At 39.0% G+C, this 25,446-nt stretch overlaps 1 protein-coding gene and 1 pseudogene across 1 annotated transcript in view; one reads left to right on the top strand and one right to left on the bottom strand.

Annotated features, from left to right (window-relative positions):
* Positions 1-25,446, top strand: part of ARHGAP10 (Rho GTPase activating protein 10) — a 345,070-nt gene that overhangs the window by 228,997 nt on the left and 90,627 nt on the right. The window contains exons 16-18 of the mRNA XM_077139864.1: positions 6,751-6,809; positions 15,953-16,058; positions 17,460-17,619. Of these exons, the coding sequence (XP_076995979.1) occupies positions 6,751-6,809; positions 15,953-16,058; positions 17,460-17,619 (325 nt within the window). The remainder of the gene's footprint in view (positions 1-6,750; positions 6,810-15,952; positions 16,059-17,459; positions 17,620-25,446) is intronic.
* LOC143665929 (large ribosomal subunit protein eL8 pseudogene) lies at positions 17,644-18,594 on the bottom strand (annotated as a pseudogene).

The raw sequence follows: 25,446 nt of genomic DNA, 5'->3' as shown, positions 1-25,446 counted from the left end.
ATAATTCAAAGTGTGTAATCATCCAAAGTGTACAATCAGTGGTTCACAATATCATGATACAGCTGTGCATTTATCACCACTGTCGACTTTTTTTGTGAAAAATAACATATACCAAAAAGCGATAAATTTCGAAGCGCATTGCAACAGTTAGTTGTAGAATAGATTTCAGAGTTTGGTATGGGTTGCAATTCTACAATTTTAGGTTTTTACTTCTAGCTGTTCTAAGATACTGGAGACTAAAAGAAATATCAGTGATTCAGCAATCCTACTCATTTGTAAACCCTACCTTCTCTGTATAAATCCACCATCACCTTTGAGATTTCTCCCACTCTTTAGGGGTATTTGGGCTATGCCCATTCTAACTTTTTCATGTTGGAAGGGGCTGTTGATAATATGGGATAGGGGGATGGAACTAGTTGATGTTCTGGAGAGGCTGGCCCCTCTGCATTTCAGGACTCATCTGGTCCAGGTAAAATGGTGTCTTTTTATCATGTTGTCATTTAACATGTTTCTCTAGCCATCATATTTTCTGTAAACTAATAGTTAGGTCATTAGATTCAAGTTAGACCCTGATTAAATAATTCATTGGTTATTTATTGTAAGAATGTCTGATAGTGGTGCTGTAGTCTTCGTTTTGTGTCTTATCAAGAGGCCTGTGTTGTCTGGGTGTCTTATTTGAAATTAGAATTTATCCATGGCTTCAGATTCTATATTACTACCTTTAGAATATTTTGTCTAGGCAAAATGTTTTTTTTTTTTTTTTTTACCAGTCTTATGTTAGCTATTAAGTACATTATTGTTATCCCTAGTTGATAAAGGGGTAAAACTAAGGCTGAATCTTTGTACTTATGTCTAGATAAGCAGCTAGTTGGTTTAGATGAGGATTATGGTAAAACTGAACCTCCCAGCCCATCACTTTAGGATTAGAATGTCAGCTGTCCAAGGATAGGCATCTGGTGTCTTGTTCATTGCCGTATCCCCAGCATCTAGAACGCTGCCTGTCATGCCAGAGTTAGAGCAGGAGTTCTCAGCTGAGGATGCCTGTGCTCCATAGAGTTATTGGGCAATGTCTGGAGACTTTTGTGATTGTTACGACTGGAAGTGGGAATACCACTGGCATCCAGTCAGTAGGCACCAGAGAAAGGCTGCTAAAAGTCCTGCACGGTGCGGGACGGCCCACATCGCCACGGTGAATTAGCCAGTCTAAAACATGAGTGGGGCTGATGTTGAGAAACCCTGTATGAAGAAAAGAATGGATGAGGCTTCTAAAAATACAATGAATTGGGTTATATTAACTTTAGCAGCAAAGGATGCTGTCCCCCTAGGTGTTGGCATTAAACCCATTTTACTACTTGGTAAACTCATTCCTGGAACAGTTAAAGGAATGAATCATGGTGAACCATTAACCATTGGTGAAAGTTAAGGATAAAAATCAATGTCTTTTATAATAAAATCCATGCTTTTTTGTATGTGTGTTCTGCATGGTTCTTTCCTTTTTTCTTTTTGGAGGAATTAGTTTAATAAACTAGGGGGTCTTTCTGTTAGTTCATACAGTTTTTCTCTTGGTCATTGATACTTTTAAAACTAGTTCCTCGTTGCCCCTCATCTTGTCTTCTTTTCTGTTTTCTCCCGTTCTGTTGCTCCATTCTATTGAATTCCACTTTTAAGCAGACTTTTCCTGCAGAACAGCATTATGCTATGCGATTATTATATAACTTCATCCCTAACAATATACACATTCTGTCTGAATGTGATAAAGTGATTATCATAAGATGGCAGATGCCTTGGGAGATTTGAAAGTTAGGGTGCTGTTCTTTTCCCCTGTGTTATTTTTAGCACCTGAAATGCAGGAATTAGGATTTAATTGACACTTCTGGCGATGCACCAAACGGGAGAAAACGGTTTTTATTTCCCTCTGTCTCGACGACACAGTTTTGACCCAGGTGTGCGTATTTCAGCACAAGAGCTAACAGTCAAGATCCGTGGCGTCCCAGCTCTGCCACTTACAGCGTGATGATGCAGAGCTGAAAATAGCTGAATATAGCTCACCAGAAAAGCTCTTGCCCTTGAACTCTTCTTACTGCAAAAAACTCAGCCACCTCATTGATAGGGAGATTGAAGGAAGGAGGAGGGAAATGTCTAACCCTCTCTGCCCCCTAACACCAACATAAAACAAGACGCAAAACCTATAAGGACTCGGAGAAGGAAAAAGATGTTCAATGGACGTATGTATGGCATCTTCCTTTTCCTTCTCCTTGACTCCTTGATTTGAGACACAGTTTTTCACTTCTAATGTTTTGGAGTTTTGATTTCTTTATGTATTTTTGCTGAACACCAGGTCTGATTTATTTTCTGTCTACGCAGACCATAAATTTGGTTTCTAGCAGTGTGTTCATTGCAACAGTCTCCAACTGTGAGGGGAAAAATGAGCTGTTCTTTGATATTTCTAAGATGATTTTACCTGAAGAAATCTTCTTTAAGCCTGGACGTTGGAATGAGACTTTTTGGAAGGAAACTCCCGTTTAGGTAAATGTTGTGATTTATATTCCCAGACAGATCCCAACGTGTGACAAAGTGAGGCTGCTCAAAAACACGCTGGGTGGGAGGCTGAGACATACGGTGACTCAGCATAATAAATCTCATACGCTGAACTTGTCATTTTATTACTGCTTTCCTAACATTAACAATATTTTTCTTTATGTTGCATTGCCTAGCTAGACATATGGCAACGATATAAGTAGCTTATAGAAGATATTTAGATACAAGTTCATTTTTGTTGGAAAGGAAATGTTCGCTATGGTTTTTCTAAGCGTTCTCATTTTCTACTTTTCTTTTCAGCACCCTCTAGCTTTCCTTCTCTGCCAGATAACTATTTTCTTCTTTGTTACTTCCTTGCCCACTTTTTGTAAAAAACAAAACAAAAAAAGCCCAAGGTTTTACTTCTGGTTGACTCTTCCTTCCCCTTATTTAGGTTGGTATAGATTTTAATTTTTTTTGTCTTGAAATGGGAGACTAGGGAGAGAGGGGGAGGAAAGAAGGAAAGAACATGTTTTCTTCACTAATGCTGTGCGTTTTACTTTGTGTGTCTCCAGTTGTCATTTTGCACGTGTGTACTGCAGCATCTTAAATTCTTTGAAAGGAATATCTCTTTAAACTTATTTTTGCGTCTCTTTCTTAGCTTTATTGAAGTATAACTAACATACAATAAACCACATGTATTTAAAGTACACTCTGTGAAAAGTTTGGACATAAGTATACATCTGTGAAACTGTCACCACGAAAAGACAATGAACACATCAGCATTCCTCGTAATTTCCTCACTCTCTGCTATCTTTCCCTCCTGAGCCTTTCTTCTTACTCCTTCATCCCTACTAATCTACTTTCTGCCACTCTACATTAATTTGCACTTCCTATAGTTTCATATAAATGGAATCATACTGTTTTTAATCCGGACTCTTTCCCTCAGCAAAGCTGTTTGAGATTCACCCTTGTTGTCATTTGTAGCAATAATTCATTCCCTCTCACTGCTAGTAGCTTTCCATAGCACGGATACACCACCGACTTTTTTTTCACCCGTTCACCTATTCCTAGATATTTAGATTGTTTGCAGTTTTTGGCTATTACAAATAAAGATACTAAAAACTTTTGGACACAAACCTTTGTATGGGTCCATGCTTTCATTTTTCTGTGGTAAATTTGAGTAGAATCGCTGGATCATATGGGAGGTGTATGATTATCTTTTTAGGTAACTGTCAAACTTTTTTCCAAAGTGGTTGTACCTTTTTACATTCCCATCAATAAGAATGTAGGACTTCTGTTTCCTCTTTATCCCTGCAGAAGTTTATCTGGTCAATCTTTTAAATTATAGCCATTTTAATAGATGTGTGGTGATATCTCATTGTACTTCTGATTCACACTTCCCTGACAACTAATGATGTTGAAAATTTCTTTATATACTTATTTGCCATCCATGAATCTTCTTTGGTGAAGTGTCTGTTATGGCTTTTTTTAAAAAATTGGGTCACTTGTTTTCTTAAGAGTGGATCCAAGTCCTTTTTCAGATATAGCCTTTGCAAATGTCTTCTCTCAGTCTGTGGCGTGTCTTTTCATTCTCTTAATATTGTCTTTCAGAGAGCAGAAGTTTTAAATTTGATGAAGTCTGTTTTATCAGTTTTTCTTTTTGTGGATTGTGCTCTTGATGTTGTAGCAAAAAACCTTTGTCTAAACAGAGTGGCAAAGGTTTTCTACTTTGTTTTCTCTAGAAGTTTTATTTTTTACATTTAGATAACTGATATAATCTGAGAAGTGTTTTACATGAGGTATGAGTATGGCTCAAAGGTGATTTTTTTGCTTGGGGATGTCCAACTCTTCTAGCACCATTTGTGGGAGAGACTATCCTTTCGCCACTGAATTGTCAAGTCAAATGATCGTACAGGATTTCTTTTCTAGTTTGTTGATATGGTGACCTGCATTAATTTTTTAAAATAGAAATCAGTGTTGAATTGCTGTGAAAAGCCCAACGTGATCATGATGTATTATCCTTTTGTTTTTAGTATTTTATTTAGAATGTTTGCATCTGTGCTCATGAGTGATAACTGGTTTGTACTTTTTTTTTTTCTTATAATATCTTTATTTAGAAAAATGCTGACTTCATAGAATGAGTTAGAAAGTATTCCCTTTTCTGTTTTTTGGAAGAGTTTATAGAAAATTGGTGTTACTTCTTCCTTAATTGTCTGGTAGGATTAAACAATGATAGCATTTGGGCCTGGAGTTTTTTTTTTTTTTTTTTTTTTTTTTTTTTTTTTTTTACTGGTAGGATTTTAAATGTCAAATTCAGTGTCTTTAGTGAATATAGGACTATTCAGGTTATTTATTTCTTTGTTAGTGAGCTTTGGGAAGTTTGTGTTTTTCAAGATTATCTGTCCATTTCATGTAAATTGTTGAGTTTATGGATGTAAAATAATTTACAATATCCCCATGTTTTCTTTATAATATCTTGAGAATCCGTGGTTCTGTTATCACAGTCATTCCTGATATTGGTAATTTGTGCTTTCTCCCTTGTTTTTTTCCCTAATCATTCTGGCTAGATTTATCAGTTTTATTCATCGTTTCAAAGAACTAGCTTTTGGGAGTCAGTTAATTCCGTATTGTATTTCTATTTTCAGTTTCATTGATTCCTATTTTGATCTTTTTTTTGGCATTATTTTGCTTATGTGTTAATTTACTCTTTTTTTTTTCTGGCTCAGCAAGGTGGAAAATGAGGACCTTTCTTTTTTTCTAATACAGTAATTTAGTGTTCTAAGTTTCCCACTAAGTACTGCTTTATCGAGTCCCTCTAATTCTGGTAAATTGTATTCTTATTTATTTCCCTTTATTTGGGCTTTCTAGGTATATTTTGTTATTGATTTCTAATTCAGTTTTTATTGTAATCAGAGAACAACCTTTGTATGACTTGAACTCTTAAATTAATCAAGATTTGTATTATAATCTAGAATATGGTCTGTCTTGGTAAATGTTCCATGTGCATTGGGAAAGAATGTGTATTCTGCTACTGTTGGATGGAGTGTCATTTATAGATGTCAGTTTGGTCAAGTTGGTTGAGAGTTTTGCTCAAATCTTCTGTATCCTGGCTCTCTGTCTAGTTCTAGCACTTTTGAAGAAGATCTTTGAATATCCTTGGAAATTTGCCTGTTTTTCCTTACTAGTTTTATCAGTTTTTGCTTCATGTATTTTGAAGCTTTGTTATTAGATCCATTGACATTTAGAATTATTATATTTTCTTGATGTACTGGCCTTGTTATGTCTTTCTTGATGAATTGACCTCTTTGTCAGTCTGAAATGACCTTGGCCTGGCAATATTTTGGGCTTTTGCGTTTGTTTAAAATTTTTGTGTTTGTGCGTCTTTGATTTTTTTCTTTTAAGCATTTAAAGAGAAATTTATGAGTTATAGGATATTAAGCTTTTGAAGGTTTTAAATCTTGCCAGATTGCCCTCCAAAAAGATGGTCTAGATTGAGATTTGTCTAGAATACGGTCCATCCTGGCCTTTTAAAATTTTAAGATATGTGGCAAAGTTGACTGAGCTGTAGCATTGTGTTGATCACAGGATAAAATCTGCTACTATTTATGTAATTTATTTTGAGTTTCATAAAAAATTAAATATGTACATGATTTTTAAAGGTGTGATCAATTTTACTACTTATTGCTCTTTTTTTGTAGACAAAAACCAAAATTGGGTCTCTTATTTTTACAACAGAGATATGTAAAAATAATGATCTGGTTTCTTTTAAATTTGTTTAATCTTTTCTGCATTTTTTTTGGTGACATCTTCAACTAATATCCTAGAGATGATTTTCAAAATTGTATTCTTAAATGTATTTGGATAGGATGTCTGGCTTTAAATGTGTTACTATTTGGAAGGAAGTTTTATATATAAAACCAGATATTTGTAAAGGTACTTTCTAAGATTCGAAATCTGATATTGATATTAGATATGAAATGCAGTATGCTTGGATCTGGTAGGGATTTGTGGCTGTTTTAGCATACTTAAGACACAAATAATACTTAATAAAGTGATCTATTTGATTCATGTATTTTTTTTTTATATGTAAAGGTATTCTCTAGGGAAGTCTTGCATATTAGCTAATAAATGTACAATATGTTCAGCACCCTTTTATTAAAAAAAATAACCATGGACAGATGTGACCTGCTTGGATTTGTTTGGTGATTCTGAACTGTCCTTTTTATGCAGGAGTCTTCCGGAGCCTCTCATGACCTATGAGCTACATGGAGATTTCATTGTTCCAGCCAGTAAGTGTTATGCGAAGGTCCACAGAAATAGTTCTGTGGTTGGTAGTGTATATAAACTGAAATTTCCTGTGAAAAATTTAGATAAAGTTATCGTAATCTACATTTACAATAGAAGTCACTTAAGATATTTGAGGGGAAAAAAAGGTATTTGAGGGTTTTTCCCCCCACCCTTTTTCAGAAGGCAATGAAAAGGGACAATTAATGTACTCATTTGTTCGTTCTCAGTACTGCTGTGTGTACTGCGTCTCTAGCAGACTGTGTGGGAGTCATAGGTAGACCCTGAATATGCAGTGTCAAGGAGACAGGGCTCTGGCACCCAGGAACCAGTTCTCTAGCGGGTATTCAGGCATATAGACCTCTCACTATACCATAAAATCTATACTAATGGCCTGAGCAAAGTGCTGTGGGAACACAGAAGTATTTAACTTGCAGAAGGTTGTAGGAAATGATCAGATCTGGAGAGATTAGGAAGTTGGAAATGGCTTCACAGAGAAAAATATTTAGATGGGAATTACAGACAGAAGGAATATTATGAGATAATCCTAGCAGCCCAAACAGCATTTGATAAGAGTGTGAATTATGTCATAAAATGTTAACTAGCAAAACCCTGTGGTTCGTAGAGTTAGAATCTGTGATTGAATTTTTTTGGAAGGCGTATTCCTTTGAAACTTTCCTGTGTTTATTTTATACCTCACTTTTTATATTGGACATGGTCTCTCTGATCATTTGTCTTCTCAAATACACTGGCATGAGGTGTTTAACAGTTAAGGAAATGAGTTATGTTAAGTAACTCACCAGATTATAAGGAACCTTATTTAAAACTCAAATCCCCAGTTCCACTGGCTAAAACGTGCAGGATTGGTTTCCACAGGTGCACATTGACAGTAGCTATAATTGTACTTTCATTTCCTTTTATTATTTTTTTTCCCTTGGATGTCGTCCATAGTTTAATCTGTTGAAAAACTTAGTGCAGTCCCTTTGGGTCCTGTGTTACTGCTTCCCAAACCTTGCTTTAAATGTTTTCTTCTTGGGAGGTCTCTGCTCCACTCAGTTAGTATGTCAGAGAAAGAAGCCATGTGTAGGCCCTGTTAGACTATTCATATAAAATACGCTTTTGGAAAAGGCAAAAAAATACAGTCCTATTCACTTTTGTTTTCACATGCTAGAGGAAGCTTTTTTTTTTTTTCTCTCTCTCTCTCCTTTTGAAAAGAGAATTTATATGAGCAAGGAAGGGAAAAAAGTTTCTTGGCAAAAGCTCAAGCAAATGCTTAGTTGTTTTGATTTCTTCCCTGTGGCATTTTTGGCAAACCAGGGGAAGAAAAATTAAACTCTCGTTGGAAGACAATTGTTTCATGTTCTTCGCCTTGGAGACTGGAAAAAGCAGAAAAGTGCCTAATTAAATCTAGAATCCTTTGAGAATTAAAGAGAGATAAAGTGATTAAGGACTGAAGTTTCAGGTTACCGCAAGTTTGTGTCATTATTACTACCATACCCCATAAGTGAGGGCACGGGGGAAATGCCGTGTTTTACCAGATGACGAAGCCCGTGGCAGCAGGAAACGAGTTTAAGAGTTTGAACGGTGCAGTGAAAGGGAGTGCATGAATGGAAAAGGAATTGTCATCTCCTGGACCAGGACCTTGTCTTTTCTTCCTGACCTCATAGGCTTGCGGTAATAGGGTATTCGCGGTATTTGAGTAACAGGTCTGTTCCCAAGAAACACTGTAGCCGCTGTAATTGTTGGCATGGATCTGCACCTAAGTGAAGTTGTAGTTGGAATGGGACCCGCAATAAACTTATTTAATGAGGAAAAGTACGTGTATCGAATGAGTGTATTTTAGGGGCTACCATTTCCAACATAGCCTTTAATGTTTACAAGATCTCTTGTGGTTCTCTTCTCTGCGCTTTCTGTACCTTTCTTAGGAGGGTGGAAGCAAATCCCCTAAGCTTTTACATATATACTTTCAAGTGTTGAATAAAATAGTTACAAAAATCAGGTGATCAAAATTAGTCTGTCTTTTGAAATATTGTTGGGAAATTGGGATTGTGGTTAAGCTATTGTTTTCATGAGTAATGGCACAACTTACCTAGTTTTGCCAGTGTTTGTTAGCTGCATGGATGGCTGAAATTATCAGGCATCGCCCATCTTTGTCACTGCCTCTCACAATGTCATAGAATCTAAGTTTTGATTCTTTTCGGTGTGACGGTTCCCATCTGTTCTGTGGTGTTGAAAGCGTCTCTTGTAACCCTCCCTTCTGAGGGTTCAAAAGGGTCTCTTAGGGCCCTTCATTTCCTGTCTTCAGTTTCTTTCCCTTCATTTTTTCCTTTTTGTTGTTGAGAGCCCGTGAGTTAACTTCTGGAGTACATGGCGCCAAAATGAACTTTTTGTGGTTGTCACCACAAAGAGCAAAATTTTTTGTTTCTCATTCTTTAAAAAAAAAAAAAAATCAAGTTACATTTTAATGTTGTGTGCATTGGGGAAAAAAAAAATCCTGCCAGAGTCATCTAAGCTAAAATTGCTAAAAAGGGACCAGAAATCATCCGTCTTTGAGAGAATATAGATGGCTTTATGTATAGACACTTATGATATGAAACTGCAGCTCACTTGGTCTACCCGGGAATGCGAAACCTCGTGTCCACCCTGGGGAGGGCCGGTCGCTGTCCCCCTGATGTGTGGCAGCCTCGTGCTTATTACCCCGCAGGCTGAGGCCGGCCTCAGGGTCTGTGACTTCGCCTTCCTGGCTCAGAGTTGAGTTAGAGAATGACACCCAACACCTGCATGCCTTTTAATCCCATCACACGAAAAGCCTGTAGCTGTCACCCGGACTAGAACACTTGCGTTGCTATGTTCGGTGTATTTTCTTCCTGTAGTCAAGTTACCTGGGAAACAGCATCCTTAACCCCAAGTTTCTTCAGCCATTTCTGATGAGAGAGAGACGCCTCCGACGGGAACCAGGGCGCTGGCGTGTGTCACCAGCCCTGCCGTGTCCTCGTTGGAAAAGTGGCATGGGAAGCACACCTGAATCATGTGGGTTTTCATGAGGAAGGAGTCTGGAAGCTGGGAATTAAAGAAATTGGATGTTCACTGCCATCAAACTGTCTGAGCCTGGTTGTATCCATTTCACAGTAAATATAGACTCCGCAAAAGAATTAGAATACTTCGACTGAGGCCCTTTGTCCCCTGGGAAATGCTTGGATGGTGATTGTAAATGCCATCCTGAAACTTCAGTTATTGCCTTATGGCATTTAAATATTGAAATAATTTAACATTTATCTGCCTGGGTATCTTTCATAAGCTCCAGGAAGTGATCAGCATATCTTATTCAGTGGCAGTTAGTCAGCACAGACTCATAAGCAGATACATTAAAGTGTGGCAGATGCTGATTTATAGTTTCAAAACTAAAAATTCTTCTGCTGTTATAGTAAACTTCTAATTCCCTAATTGCCTAATATTTCAGGAATTTGATATTACAATTAATTTAGTATTCTGGACTAAAAGTTACTCCTTTTACTCAATGTCAATTTAAGTGCTTATTAAATTATTTAGTTTATTATTTTATGATAAGTATTATATAAAATATAATAAAATGCCCAAACATCAGCGACTGAAGATAATTTATCCTAGAAAACAGTTTTGAGTACCTTACAGCTATTATTATGGGCTTATGGAAATGCCCATAAATAAAGGGCTTTGATTAGTTTCAAAATTAAAAAAAAAATTACAATAAAAGTAGTTTTACTTTAAAGGATTTACTGAAAATATTTTTTTGGAAGAAGGCAAAAAGCAGGCTTGGAAAAACAATGTGTGTGTACTTTCAAGAGAAGTGGCAGGTGGCTGGTGAAAAAGGGGCCTCAGAAAGAAAGAAGAAGATTTTACTCTATTATTCAAAACTGATTCCACTAGTTTTAGAAATGTAGTACCTTATCCATAAAGGATGGGAAGCTATTTTTCTGGTTTGTGTTTCTAACTGAGTAATAAATCCAAAAATATTTTAAAGCTAGGTTTTCTTTGGAGCAAGAATGATTATTAATGACAAAATAGGCACATGAATTGGAACTAGTTTATTAGTGCAAAATTTGCAAAAATGTTCAGTTTTGCTTGTTAATGTACAGAATTTTCTTAGGCAGGTATCCGTTTATTCCTTCGGAAATTTTTACTGTTTTTCTGGAGTTCCTGCTTTGGATATAATCTTGCAGAAATCAAAGCTTCAATGGAAAATACTATAGTATTATTCCTTTCATTTTTCTTTAGCACTGATTCAGTAAGGCATTCTCTTGGTTTTACCTCTTAATCAAGAATTTGGTCATAATTTATCATCCAACTCTTTAAATACTTGTACATTTGTTTTCAGTGAAAAATTTACCTTGTACCAAAAAAACGTTCACTGTGACCATGACTTGATTATTTCTGTTTTGCTGTATCATGTGCCCTTTTCATTTCTTTGCATTTATTGCTTCCTTCCTCTTTAGCCATAACCACCTCGTGTCTTCTGTTGTAAAGTCCTGTTATTCACTCTCAGACGTTCTCAGACGCCGTTATTGGGAGTGTAAGCTGGAACAAACCTAACTTTACAGTGTTGGAAGCAACCTAAATATTCTTCAAAATATTGGCATGGTGCTCCATTTAATGTCATGAAAGATGTCCAGGATATATTAGGTGAAAGACTGGCTAACCATTTCATTACAAAAAAAGAGAAGGAAAACCCTGAAAGGTTTAAATCTAAGTTTTAACTGTTCTAGTTAGCTAGCTGCCAGAATGCAATATACCAGAAACAGAATGTCTTTTAAAAAGGGGAATTTAATAAATTGCTAGTTTATAGTTCTAAGGCCGAGAAAATGTCCCAATTACAACAAGTCTATAGAGATGTCCAATCAAAGGCATCCAGGGAAAGATACCTTGGTTCAAGAAGGTCGATGAAGTTCAGGGTTTCTCTCTCAAGTGAGAAGGCACATGGCAAGCACAGTCACAGTTTCTCTGTCATCTCAGAAAGGCACATGGTGAACATGGTCAGGGTTCCTCTCTCATCTGGAAGGGCACATGGTGAACATGGCATCATCTGCTAGCTTCTTCTCCTGGCTTCCTGTTTCATGATGCTCCCTGGGAGGTGTTTTCCTTCTTCATCTCCAAAGGTCACTGGCTCATGGACTCTCTGCTTTGTGATGCTGTAGCATTCTCTGCTCTCTCTGCATCTCTTTCATTCTCCAAAATGTTTCCTCTTTTATAAGACTCCAAAAACTAATCAAGACCTACCTGAATGGGTGGAGACACATCTCCACCTAATCCAGTTTAACAACCACTCTTGATTGAGTTACGTCTCCAGGGAGATGGTCTAATTACAGTTTCAAACAGACAATGCTAAATAAGGATTAGAAGAAACGGCTGCCTTTACAAAATGGGATTAGGATTAAAAAATGGCTTTTCTAGGAGACACACATCCTTTCAAACCAGTACATACCAATTTCTCTTCAGGTGAGATTTATTACTATTAATTTGTATCTAGTGAACTTTTTGTTAAAACGTTACAGAAATGTGTACACATCATAAATATACAGCTTCACAAATTTTCACAAAGTGAAGACACTCATTTAATCAGCCCCTCGGTCAAGAAGCAGAGCATCATTGGAACCTCAGAACCTTTCTTAGGGCCTCCCTAGGCAGTACCTCCTCCCCAACGCATGCCCCCCACACCCCACGAGGGCTGGGCATCTCCTGACACCTCAGATTAGAGTTGCTACGTTTGAACTTTATATAAATGAAATCATACAGCATATAGTGTTTTGCATTTGGCCTCTTTTGCTGGTCTTGGGAGATTCATCCATGTTGTGGGAAACAGAAGTTCATTCGTTCACTTTGCAATATAAAATTATTATACCACAAATTATTTATCTGTTCTGTTGATGGGTATTTGGGTTGTTTCCAGTGTGGGGCCGTAATGAAGAATGCTGCTATGAATATTCTAGGGCATGCCTTTTGCCTATTTTTCAGTTGGGTTGTCCTTTTTTTCTTGTTGACTTATGGTGATTGTTCATGTGTTCTTTCTCAAATAGATATAATGTAGATTTTAGTGACTTTTACTTTATTCTCATTTTCTCTGTTTTCTCAATTTTTAGCTATGATCAGATATTAATTTTTTGTAATCATTAACAAATAAATTATTACCATTTTGAAAAAAAAAACCAATGCCGTTTTCTTGATCTGCTTTACTTCTCTTCCCCCTTTCCTTCAATTCTTCACTTTTTGAACAGGTGTTCTAAACTCCCACTCTCCCCTTTCTCTCCAGCTTCTCACTCTTAAATCTCCCCTTTTTTTTACAAAAAGGAGCTTCCAGTTGGTAAATTTAGTTGCTTCCCAGGCTCCTTGCCCCAGTTTCTCAACTCCTCAGTCTGTCCTCAGCTGTCCGTGCATCTGACTCTCCAGGCTGTGCAGGTTTCTCCTCACATGCCTTCCTGATGAGTGTATCCTCTCTCTTCCTCCCGTCTCCTTCTCCTTTGCACTTTGCTCTTTTTGTTTTTCTCTGCCCCGGTGCTGGCATCTCTCCTGTATCTCTTTGGAGCTCCTTTCCCAGCAGTGGTTTGCTGAAGTAGACAGACAGCGCTGCCATGTGCTAGATAGAGGTCAGACCCTCTGGAGAACATTTTTACCTTTGATTTCTAATGCTTCCTGCCCTTCCCAACTGCCAGCTGGATATTGACTACAGGAAGGTCATTCCTTTCATCTTCCTCTTCAAACCAGCCTTGCCTCCTGTGCTCTCTCTGTCCTAGAACTGCCCACACTTTCAATATCCTACACATGAAGCATTGGTCTTCTTTGCCTTCTTCCTTCTTTCCCACAGCCAGTCTGCTGCTAAATTAAATCCCGTTAATTCTACTCCTTCCACAGAGTGTTCTCATAGAAACAAATAACAGTGACAATGACTCATAGTGATTGAGCATGTATGTGTGCCAGCCACTGGGCTACATGCGTTGTATATGTTGCCTCACTGAATCCTCATAATGGCCTTTTTAAAATTTTTTTTGATAAGATAAAACATACAAACATTTTTAACCTAGAAACATTCCATACATGGTATATAGTTGATGGCTCACAATATCATCACATGGTTGTGTGTATTCGTCCCCATGATCAATTTTTAGAACATTTGCATCACTCTAGTAAAAGAAAGTAAAAGAAAAAAGAAAAAACTCATACATACCATACCCCTTATCCTTCCCTCTCAATGACCACTAGTATTTACATCTACCCAATTTATTTTAACCTTTGTTCACCCTATTGTTTATTTTTTATCCATATTTTTACTCATCTGTCCATACTCGAGATAAAAGGAGCATCAGACACAAGGTTTTCACAATCACACAGTCACATTGTAAAAGCTGTGTCATTGTACAATCGTCTTCAAGAAACAAGGCTACTGGAACACAGCTCTACAGTTCAGGGCTTTCCTCCAGCTACTTCAGTACACCCTAAACTAAAAAGGGATATCTATATAATGCGTAAGAATACCCTCCAGGATAACCTCTCAATGCTGTTTGAAATCTCTCAGCCACTGGCACTTTATTTTTTCTCATTTCTCCCTTCCCCATTTTGGTTAAGAAGATTTTCTCAATTCCTTGATGCCGGGTCCCGTCTCATCCCAGGATTTCTGTGCCACGTTGCCAGGGAGGTTTACACCCCTGGGAATCATGTCCCATGTAGAGGGGAGGGCAGCGAGTTCATTGCCGTGCTGCCTTTGAGAGAGAGAGGCCACATCTGAGCAACAAAAGAGGTTCTCTGGGGGTGACTCCTAGGCCTAATTTTAAGTAAACTTAGCCTATCCTTTGCAGGAATAAGTTTCATAGGGGCGACCCCAAGATGGAGGGCTCGGCCTGTTGATTTGTTGTCCCCACTGCTTGTGAGAATACCAGACATTCTTCAAATGGAGGAGTTGAATATTTCCTCCTTTCTACCCATTCCCCCAAGGGGACTTTGCAAATACTTCGTTATTTACTGTCTAAATCACCCAGAGATTTATCAGGGCATCATACTAACCTGGACAAACCCAACATGATGGCCTTTTGAGATAGTGCTATTATCTTCATTTTACAGGTGACAGAAATGAGATACAAAGAAGTTAAGTGATTTACTCAAAGACCCTCAACTATCATCTGATCCCAGACTATACTTCCTTATTTGTAGTTCTACCACTTACCCGCCTTCCAGCTTCTTACTTCTTGCTCAGATACCATTTTCCTCCTAATTTGCTCCTTTACCCACTTTGATCTATCCTTCAAAAGATGTCAAGTATACCTTCCCCCAACTGAACTATTCATGCATAGTCCTTGCTTTACTTTCAGTGACTCTGATTTACAAGCCAACAATGAAATTGGGTTTCACAGACCAAAGTTTGGCCTCCGTCTACCTTTCCATAAGCTTGACATGCCATGTCTGACTGGATGGTGTGTTTTTTCTCATGCTCATTGCTGAATCTGGAATGAAGCCCTTCCCCTCCCAGCTCTTCCTTTCCCTGGAAGCCTCCCCATTCTTCAAACTCCATCAGAGGCTGTCCCTTATGTGAGACCCTTCCTGAGCTTCCCTCACCAGCTCTATGTAAACTTTCCAAGCACTTTATGACCTTCCCTGCTGAGCACAATCTCTTTTCTAAAATCCCTGAAAACTCTGGCATAAATCTTCTGTAGTAAGCACTTTATTGATTTGTTTGATGATTTTTTCCATCAGGAACACAATAGAAGGCATATGGGTACATTTTCTTTTATAAGAGCCAGAGATAATAATCCCAGAATCTGAGGGACAAAGGTGGTAATTTATTAGCTGACATTTCAATTGCAGGGCATTGCAAGGCAATGACCTAGTGACTAGACTCTGTCAAGTAAGCCATAAGCAGACCTGAAGTGCGACAGGTAGCAGCAGCTGTCTTTATAGCTCAAATATAAACTGTAGGAAGAGGCATGCACTCCACCTTCACTGAAATGACCTCATCAGGAAGCATTAAAGATTAATAATAGGGAGAAAGATGGAATTTTTTCCCCCTTTTAAATGTAGCAAAGTACGTTTCAGTTTTCGGTGTGTGGAGATGTTGAACAGATGAGCTGTTGTAATTGTTGGCATGGGGGAGTGTTCTTCTAACTTTTCTTTTTCTTTTTTCTTAAAGAAAGTGGCAGTCCAGAATCTCGTGTGAGTGCTGTCCATTTCTTGGTACACAAACTGCCAGAGAAAAACAAAGAGATGTTGGATATTTTGGTGAAACACTTAACAAAGTAAGCCTCTTCTGTTCTCCTTTTAACTTTCTTCGTTTTACTCTAGGTTGTATACAGTGTTCTTGCATTTGTGACGGTTGGAAATGAGGCTGTATCCACAGTATCAGGGAGCAAACTTGGAAGGGCAGGCTGGATACTTGACTATTGTGTGTATTTTGGACAGGATTGTTGAAACATGATGCTTTCCTGAAGTCGTATAATTATTTGCTTAACGTCATTGCCAGCAACTAAGGATTTGACACGAAGTGAAAGAAGAAAATATTATACATTTTCCCATACACAGATTCTGGAATGGGAAACTGTTAACAAGTTTGGCTTGGTTTCACACCACTAACTCTAAGTTTGGACATGTCTTCAAGGTTTGTTTAATCCAATAATAGTTAGTTCATAGGATCCCTTCTTTCCATCCCCTCTTTAAAAACAAAATCTAATAATTCAATAGGGAAATTAACCCCTTCTTCAAATATAAATGACTCCCAGATCATTGTAATTATAGAATTTTAATGGTGGGAGAAATCTTAAGAGCCCCGTGTTTAAAAACCTTTATTTTACATGTAGAGAAACCGAAGGCCAGAGGGTATTATGACTTGTTTAAGGTCACATCATTAGCCCAAGTCAGTGATTTGGGTGACTAATATTTATTGAATGCATTTTTTTTTTAATGGTTATGTAGTTGAACAAGATCAAGTCCCTGTGTCATGAAACTTACTTGTTGAGGAGAAGATACCAAATCACAAATAAAAATGTAATTTCAGATGGTGATAAGCTGTAAAAAAAAAAGAGAAATTAAAATAAGTAAATAGAGTGTATGTATGTGTACGTATATATATATATATGTTGGATTTAGTACTCTGAAGAGGGTTATTATGGCAGATGTACTTGAGGTTGGGATCTGATTAAGTGAGTAGGACTGCGGAGAACAGTGGTCCTGGTTGCTCACTGCACAGCGGTACCGGGCTGCAGGGAGTGGGTATGGGGCGAAGTTCTCTGTGCTTGTGAAGCTAATTCTCACAAAGGCACCATGCAGAGAAGTAGTTCCTGAAGGCAAGGCTGTGATGATCTGGAGAGAGCAGGGGTGTTCTAAATAAAGGAAGACAGAAAGGAAGGCCTGCTGAGCTGGGGGGGGTGTGGCAGGAGGCGAGCGTAACTTGTGCATGGACTCATCAGGGAAGCTAGTGTGGCTAAGGTGGAGCACAGAAAAGAGAGAAACAGAAAAGTAGGGAGGATCCTCAGCATGGATGGTCTTGTCAGATGGTGTCGGTTATTTCTGAGCCAGACACTGAGGACAGTTGGAGTCTCCTGACTCCTTGTTTTTCAGGGAAATACATGTAGAATACTGTGCATTCCACAGATATCACTGTTCTTTTAACCAGACACCATGTTTTTTCTCATCAAAATTAGCGTTTCGAATCACTCCAAGCAAAACCTAATGACTGTGGCAAATTTGGGAGTAGTGTTTGGACCGACTCTGATGCGGCCACAGGAGGAAACCGTTGCTGCCATCATGGATTTGAAGTTTCAGAACATTGTTGTGGAAATCTTAATTGAAAATCATGAAAAGGTAAAATTGTGTTGTTTTCATTCCTTACGAGAATTCCTGTTTTTGGCTTGTTGGCATGTGATATGTAACTGTCCTCTTAAATCCCCCCCCCCCCCCTTTTTTTTTTGAGGAACTTTTATTTTTATGTACTGAAAAGTCCACTGTGTACATTTGACCCAGTTTGGTGGTGAGTTCTTTAGCTGTTGTCTTCTCTGGCTTGACAAAGCAAACCACCAATTTTGGACCCAAGACATCTGCTCCTCAGTGATGGCAGATCTCATCATATCTGTTGTAATTGGTCCTAATAGTTTCTACCAGCTTAGCTACTGCTCCTTTGTCTTCTGAGGTTACTGCATGAAGGCGATAGTGGTGCAGGTCTTCCCGTGGATGAGGTGGACCAGCCTGGCCTTCTCCTTGATGATGGAACCCCCATTTTGCATCCAAAGGTGGGCAGGAAGGCAACCCGCTCGATGGGGTCCACACCATGTGCAGCCACCACCATCTGGGCCTTCTTGTTTTCCACCAATGTGGTGACAAGGTTCACCCCCGCTCCAAGCACAGGTGGCCTCTTTGTGAGGACATCCCCTTTGCTAGCAGCTTTCTTCTCAACCCAGACCAACAGCCTCTGCGTCTTCTCTAGCTTTGCCTCTGGTTTGTACTTTTGGTCCAGCTTAAGCACTTGAGTAGCTGGTTGGCGGTCCAAGGCCTGAGTGGAACTGGTTGATGGTGGGGGCACTTTCAGCTGTTTGTAGGGGCCGGCCCTCTGTGCTGCAGACAAATGTAGCCGGGCCATTGACAAAGCAGGCGAGCTCTGTTTTGGGCTGGATGTCCTGTCCAGTGCCAAAATTCATGGGTCTTTGTTCTCAAACAGGGGATTTACCACTCCTTGGCCTCCTGCTTCTTCATGATAGCAGGGGCCAGGGCCCCCGTTTTCCCTTTCCCTTCCTTTCCTTTAAGTATCTTGGGCGACCTGGCAAGAGAGAAAGGAAAGAGCATTGCTGGTAATATGTATGCGACCTCGGAGATTCTCCTTCTGTTTTTTAAAATGATTTTTTTTATTGTAATGATGAGCTTGGTTCTGAGAAGTTCTCAGTGAGCTTTTGTCCTTTGTTGGCGTTCCGTACTCCAAACGCTCACATGGTGTTTTGTTAATGCACTGGTGCAAATGAAGAAGCGTTTAATCAACATACAAATGAATGTTGGCCACATAATTGTGAAGTCTTTAGAATTTTTGCCACCTTTGTTCTTATTGTTGGATTCTTCATGCAAATTCTGTCCCTGTGACTCAGGGAAAATATTAGTGTCAATCTGTCACCGACAGTCCTGCACCCATGATCAGTTAAAGGCTTTGCTGCTTAGGAGAGAGAGAGAGGCAAATAAAGGAGTTTTCAGGTGAGATGGGGCTGAAGGACCACAAACATCATTGACAGCGAGGGCTGGGGAGCAGCCTTCCTCCGTGCTGGTCAAGGCTACCCTCTAATTGCTGGGCACTTTTAAAGGCGGCCCTGCCTGGCAGGGCGTCTCCCTGGTTGGACCCTGCAGGTGTGGGGGGCAGGTAAAGGGAGGAGCAGTTAGGGAAGGGGAAGGTCCTCAGATGGGCTCATGCAGTACCTCTGGGGGTGAGTGGGACACACCTTCCTGGGGTTTGGGCACGGGATTTAGCTTGGGCTGAATTAGGAGAGCCATATCAGAGGTGAACAGTGTACTTGAGTATATTCCTCTCACCCCCACTTGTCATTTTAAATACTACAAATAAGCACTGTTTGTCACTGTCATGTGGTAATCTCTTTCCCAAACCTTATTGTTTTCTCCTCTTTTGTTAGGGCAACATTCTCCTTCTGTGCTCTGTGGTTACAGAAGTGGTCGTCTCCCGGGTGCCCCCCAAGGTTTATTCTACCACCACCCCCCCATTCCCCACACATATTTTTATATACAGGGATAATGAATGGCAAATCATGATTAAAGTATTTCACGTAGAAGTGTGAGTAATGCCTCCCAAGCACTCCCATGGATCTTTTCTGATTAACCTAAATAACTGAGATATGTATTTTAAAGAAGCTGGATTTTCTAGGCTCCTTAAATTGTATTGCTTACTTAGTTCTGATATGAAGGCGATGGGAAGAGAAAGTAGAATGCAGATATTCATAAAATGCCTCTTCTTTCTTAAGATGCTAATATGTCTCTTACTGAGTGACCCAGCCCGAATTAGCTTTCTCCCTAAGAAGCCCGTGGTTCTCAAGGCTAGCTGCTTATCATAATTCTTATGAAGATAAAAATTTAACAATAGAATGTACCTAGCTAGGTAGCCATGTAAGCATTGCTTCGGTGATTCTGATAGTTTGCCAGGATTGAAAATGATTGGTCTGGAGTAGGAATTGACCACCTTTTTCTGTGACGGGCCACGTAGTAAATATTTTTTCACTTTGCAGGCCATGAGGTCTCTATTGCAAATGACTCAATTCTTTTGTAGTCTGGAAACAGCCATAGATAATATATACGTGAACAGACAGGGCTATGTTCCAGGAAACCTCTTCCATTCTCATACACTGCCCTCCCAAAAGCAGCTCCACTGCTGTATTGCCTGTTTTTCTATGGGGTAGCATGGACTCTGGGTGCATTCCTTGGGAGGTAATTCGACACAGTGGTCATGAACTTGGGCTCTAGAATCAGATGTCCTGGGACAAACCTCTTGGCTTCACAACTACTTGCATACTGTAACCTTTGGCAAGTTATTTGACATTGCTGAGTCTTATTTATCAAGTAAATATAGGTGATAAAAACACCTACCTCATAGCTCTGTTGTGAAAAAGGTAATTAGATATCATATATAAAATGTATAACACAATACTTGCAAATAGTAAGGGCTCCTTAAATGTTGGCTGCTAGAAGCATCTTCAGGTTACAGCATCAAGTAGGATTTTGTCTTGCTGCTGGGATCATGTGGGATCCTTGCCTTAGCTAAAGTAGCTATAGAGTAGCAGGAGGGACTGGACTGTGAATGAGTCCACTGATGGAGCTCAGACACCATGTCTTCATGGCTTGCACTTCTGCGGCTTTGTCGCTGGCTCATGGTATTTGACTCCCTGCAGAAATTAGAGAAATATTAAAGAAGGAGACTGAAAAGTTACTGTTTAAAAGGAACTGTCTAATTTTGGGAAAGTGGTTGACATGAAATACGTAGCACAATGCCAATTTGTAATATTCTCTCATCTCCCCGCTCTCTCTACTACGAGCTGAAGAGAAAGCTTTGCCTTAGAATGTGTGAGAAGGTTCCATTAATATATGAGACATTTTTGTTAATAAGAGTTAAAAAGCAAAGCCTGAGTATTGCTTTTGGTGGTGTTAGGTCTGACCCATGGTGCTTTGTGTTTGGAGTCAGAATTTTAAGGAGCTAGTGTCCATTTAGTTTAGCTGGCCTTCTTTTTTTTTTTTTGGCATGGGCAGGCACCGGGAATCGAACCCGGATCTCGGGCATGGCAGGCGAGAGCTCTGCCACTGAGCCACTGTCGCACTACCTTGGGCTTCATTTTTAAATGAGACTGAAACGGATTGTGGGGGACATAAGGAACAATGGTTTCAGGAGAAACTGCTCAGAGAGACTACTTCTGTTTTCTATCTCTTTCCCACTCTCCTGATTCCTTCAAAATAGAGTATCTATTTGAAAAATGAAGAAGCTAACTCAGGATTTAAAGTTCACTTTTACTGGTAAGCAAGGAAATATAGTTTAAAAACATTCACTTTTTACTGCATTCCTTCTTAACGTTTTTGGAGTCACAAACCTCTGAAAGGCTAACAAAAGTTGTTGACCCTGTCCCTTGGAAAACGCACATGTCCCCTTCCTCAATTGTGCTAACTCTAGTTTAAGAATCTCTGGTTAGTTGTTAAACAAAAAGGAAACTTCAGTTGTTGGAGAGGATGTGGAGAAATTGGGACACTTACTCATTGCTGGTGGGAAAGTAAAATGGTACAGCCACTGTAGAAGACAGTTTGGCAGTTCCTCAGAACGCTAACTATTGAGTTGCCCTATATCCTGGCAATTCTGCTTTATATATACTCAGAAGAGCAGAAAGCAGGGACATGAACAGATATTTGCACACTGATGTCCATAGCAGTACTATTCACAGTTGTCAAAAGATGGAAACAGTCCACATGTCCATCAACCGATGAATGTGCAAACAAAGTGTGGTATATACATACGATGGAATGTTATTCAGCAATAAGAAGAAATGGGGTCCTGAAGCACATGACAGCATGAATGAACCTTGAGGACATAATGCTGAGTGAAATAAGACTGGCACAAAAGGACAAATATTGATGGTTTCGCTAATAGGAACTAACTAGAAGATGTAGAGACATAGTCATAAAACATGGCATATATGGTACCTAAGGACAGACAAGAGCTAGAGAATGGAAGTGGTTGCTTAACATGTACAGAAAATTGTTAACGAGCTTGAACTTAAATGCTTGGACATGCATGGAGGTGAGGGTAGCTCATTATTGGGATTGTATGTAATGCTGCTGTGTAGGTGACTCTGGTTGAAAGGGGTTGGCTAGAGTCATATATGTCACTGATTAACACTGCAAATGTAAATAAGTTCTTTCATGAGCCAGGAGAAATGAATGACATTTGTACGAAGACTGAATAATAGAGTGCTATATGGGGAAACATTACATATCGCAAGCCATGGGCTGTAGTTAAAAGTAATAACCTTTATATTCTTTCATCAACAGTAATAGGTGTACCATACCAGTACTAGGGGTCAGTAATGGGGGGAATTAAGGGTATGGAGTGTTTTGGATTTTTTTTATGTCTCTCTGTTATTTTTCTATTTGGAGCAATGAAAGTGATCTAAAATTGGATGAGAGGATGTATGCACAACTAGTTGATGATACGGTAAGATGTATACTTTGGATGGGTCATACGGTATGTGAATATATCTCAATAAAATCTGCAGTTAGGAAAAGAATCTCATTAAAAATGAATAATCCCTTAGATCTGTCTTGTTACTTGTTTCTCTGTAATCTGGGGAATAGTTGCTTTCAAATTCTATTAGACTATTTCAAGAACATTAAGATTTTTTCTTTTTCTCATTCTGGCAACTACAGATTAAGACCTTGCTAATTAATAACTTTTTCTTACTTCTGCCTGTAAGATAGGGAATCTGAATATTAGGAAAACTGCTTGGTCATTCATTTCCTTATTAAAATAAATTTTTACTGAGGTCACATTATATGCCGGGTAGTATGGGGAGCTGGTAAGTGGAGATGAACTTTGTAGCCACAATCTGGAGGGTGAAGCTGGGTTTTGGGCCCTTTCCCCCACAGCACTTACCCCTGTCTAACATACCTATGCCACTTGCTCATTTATTGTCTTAGTTGTCTATTTCTCCTTGATAGAGCTTAAACTCCTTGAAGAACAAGATTTTTGTTGTTTACATATCATAATACCTGGTATATATTAGGTGCCCAGTTAAGATTTTGTTTTTGAACCATCCTTGCATACCTGGGATGAATCCTACTTGGTCATGATGTATAACTCTTTTAATGTGTTGCTGAATTTGATTTGCTAGAATTTTATTGAGGATTTTTGCATCTATATTCATTAGAGAGATTTGTCTGTAATTTTCTTTTTTTGTAATGTCTTTGTCTGGCTTTGGTATGAGGGGGATGTTGACTTTGTAGAATGAGTTAGGTAGCTTTCTCTCCTCTTCAGTTTTTTTTGAAGCGTTTGAGCAGGATTGGTACTAATTCTTTCTGTACTGCTTGATAGAATTGACCTGGGAAGCCTTCTGGTCCTGGACTTTTCTTTTGGGGGAGCTTCTTAATGACTGATTCAGTCTCTTGTGATTGGTTTGTTGAGGTCGTCTATTTCTTCTTGAGTCATAGTTGGTTGTTCATGTTAAGATTTTTTTTAATTAATGAATTAAATCAGTAATTTTGAAGGGGTTAGAAGAGTCAGAGAGAGATGGGCTAACAGCAGTTGTCCCTTTTAGCAGAGTGTTGCAGGAGCATTTCTTAGATCTCTGTTGTATTTGCTGTTATTAGCTAGAGCATTTCTAGTTTTTGTAAATATCACTTTCTACTGAAAAGTTAAACGTGACACCAGTTTAGGGATTTTCTTTTGATATAAGGGGTTTGTTTTGGTAACTGATGGCTGGATTTATGCTTCTTTTTATGGTCCTGTCAAACTGTCATCAAACATCATTAGTGTGCACTGAGCCATCCAGACGGCTTCCTGAAAAGATGGGCAATATTCATTTTTAGAAAGAGAAATAGACTGTACGCTTTAAAATAGCATTGCGATAGTTCAACGTATCATTCAATTAAATCCTAGCTAGAGACCTTTTAGGTGCTTGAATAAGGACCTTTGATGCCGTGGCTTCCTATTTTCTTCCCTTATGTGATGCTAGGAAGATAAGTGCATGATTTTCTGCTAAGTAGTCGTTGCTGCTGCTCTCACCTTGTTAACAGATCTTACAGGAATTTCCAAGTCACACTGGTGAGCCAGTTATAATAGTTATAGCAGATGAAAGCGGACCTACTCTCAGAGACAGACCTTTCTAGAGCTAAGTAGAGGCTATTAGTTTCCCTTCTCTTCCTTTCTGTGGCTGGAGAAGGCTGTGAACTCCCCGTGAATGAGGTTTCCTGGCCGAAAGGGAGAAGTGGGACATTGTCTTTCAGATTCTTTGCCAGGTGCCTGGGTTTAGGGTTGGAATTTCTTTGTGGGAAAGGGGGGCTGTTAGCTTGGATTACTTAACATTTCCAAGGCCTTGATTTCCCCCATAGCTTCTTCTCTAATTTCATCCTTACACGCTTTCGCTCCCTGCTCAGCTGGACTTAGCTTTGGAGTCCAGGTTCTGTTAAGAGGAAGGATATTTTTGCTGACAAGGGTGATCGTGCATAAAAACTTGGTACGAACGGGCATACTCACATTAGCCACAGGTTTCCCTGAGCGCTTGACCCACATGTGCCACTCCCAGGATTTTATGTTTGACTTGAAAGTGGTGAGGGAGATAGACAGTCCTCTTAGTAAACGAGAGCACAGAGAAAGAGAGGGAGGGAGTCACGACAGGAAAGGCTAACAAGCAGAGTCTCATCAGGAAGAAAAATACTGCAATAATGGACAGGGATGCGAAAGACTGGGGAAACTGCAGAGAAAAGGAGGGCAACTTGTTATTGTCTATGAAGGAGAATAGAGAGAAAAAAGATGATAATAGAAGGAACACGCCTTCTTTTCCTCTGTGTTTATTTCTCTACCCTAGGAATGTGAAAAATGTTGACTCTGACTAGGAAAATCACTAAAGCAGGAGAGGAAACTTTCAATATATAATTAAAGCAAGATAGCGCTACATTAATTTTGAAGTTAGAATAATGACCCCTGGTTAATCTGCTTTGGAGATCACATTTTATCCTATTCCCATAGCTGTTTTTTTTTATATATATATATAAAATCCATATGTATTTAATAGGAAACTTAATCCATATGTTTTGGCTTCATTTACAAAATCATAATACATTAAGATGTTGTTTTTAAAGAAGTGTTTGTGGGCCAAAAATATTATCAAAGTCTTTCTCCTCTTGCAAATCAGACATTTGTTTTTCCAGGGTGGGAAAGGGTACTGTAAAATTGCCAGGGATTTTCAAATTGGGCTTGTAACTTAGAGTTTGTGATTTCTGCCTAAGAGTCATTGTTAACCAAGTATAGTTGTTATGCGTGAATTCAGTACATTTTTAATAAGTGCCTGCTCTGAGACGAAGGGCTGTGAGATTGTGGGGGAAGTAAAGACAGTAGGTCTGGTAGGAGAAAGAAGTGTCCTTAAGTAACTGCAAGGTACGGTAGTGAATAAC

Source organism: Tamandua tetradactyla, chromosome 22, assembly GCF_023851605.1.
Source record: "Tamandua tetradactyla isolate mTamTet1 chromosome 22, mTamTet1.pri, whole genome shotgun sequence".
NCBI classification, from domain to species: Eukaryota; Metazoa; Chordata; class Mammalia; order Pilosa; family Myrmecophagidae; genus Tamandua; species Tamandua tetradactyla.
This window is presented reverse-complemented; position numbering and strand designations above follow the sequence as displayed.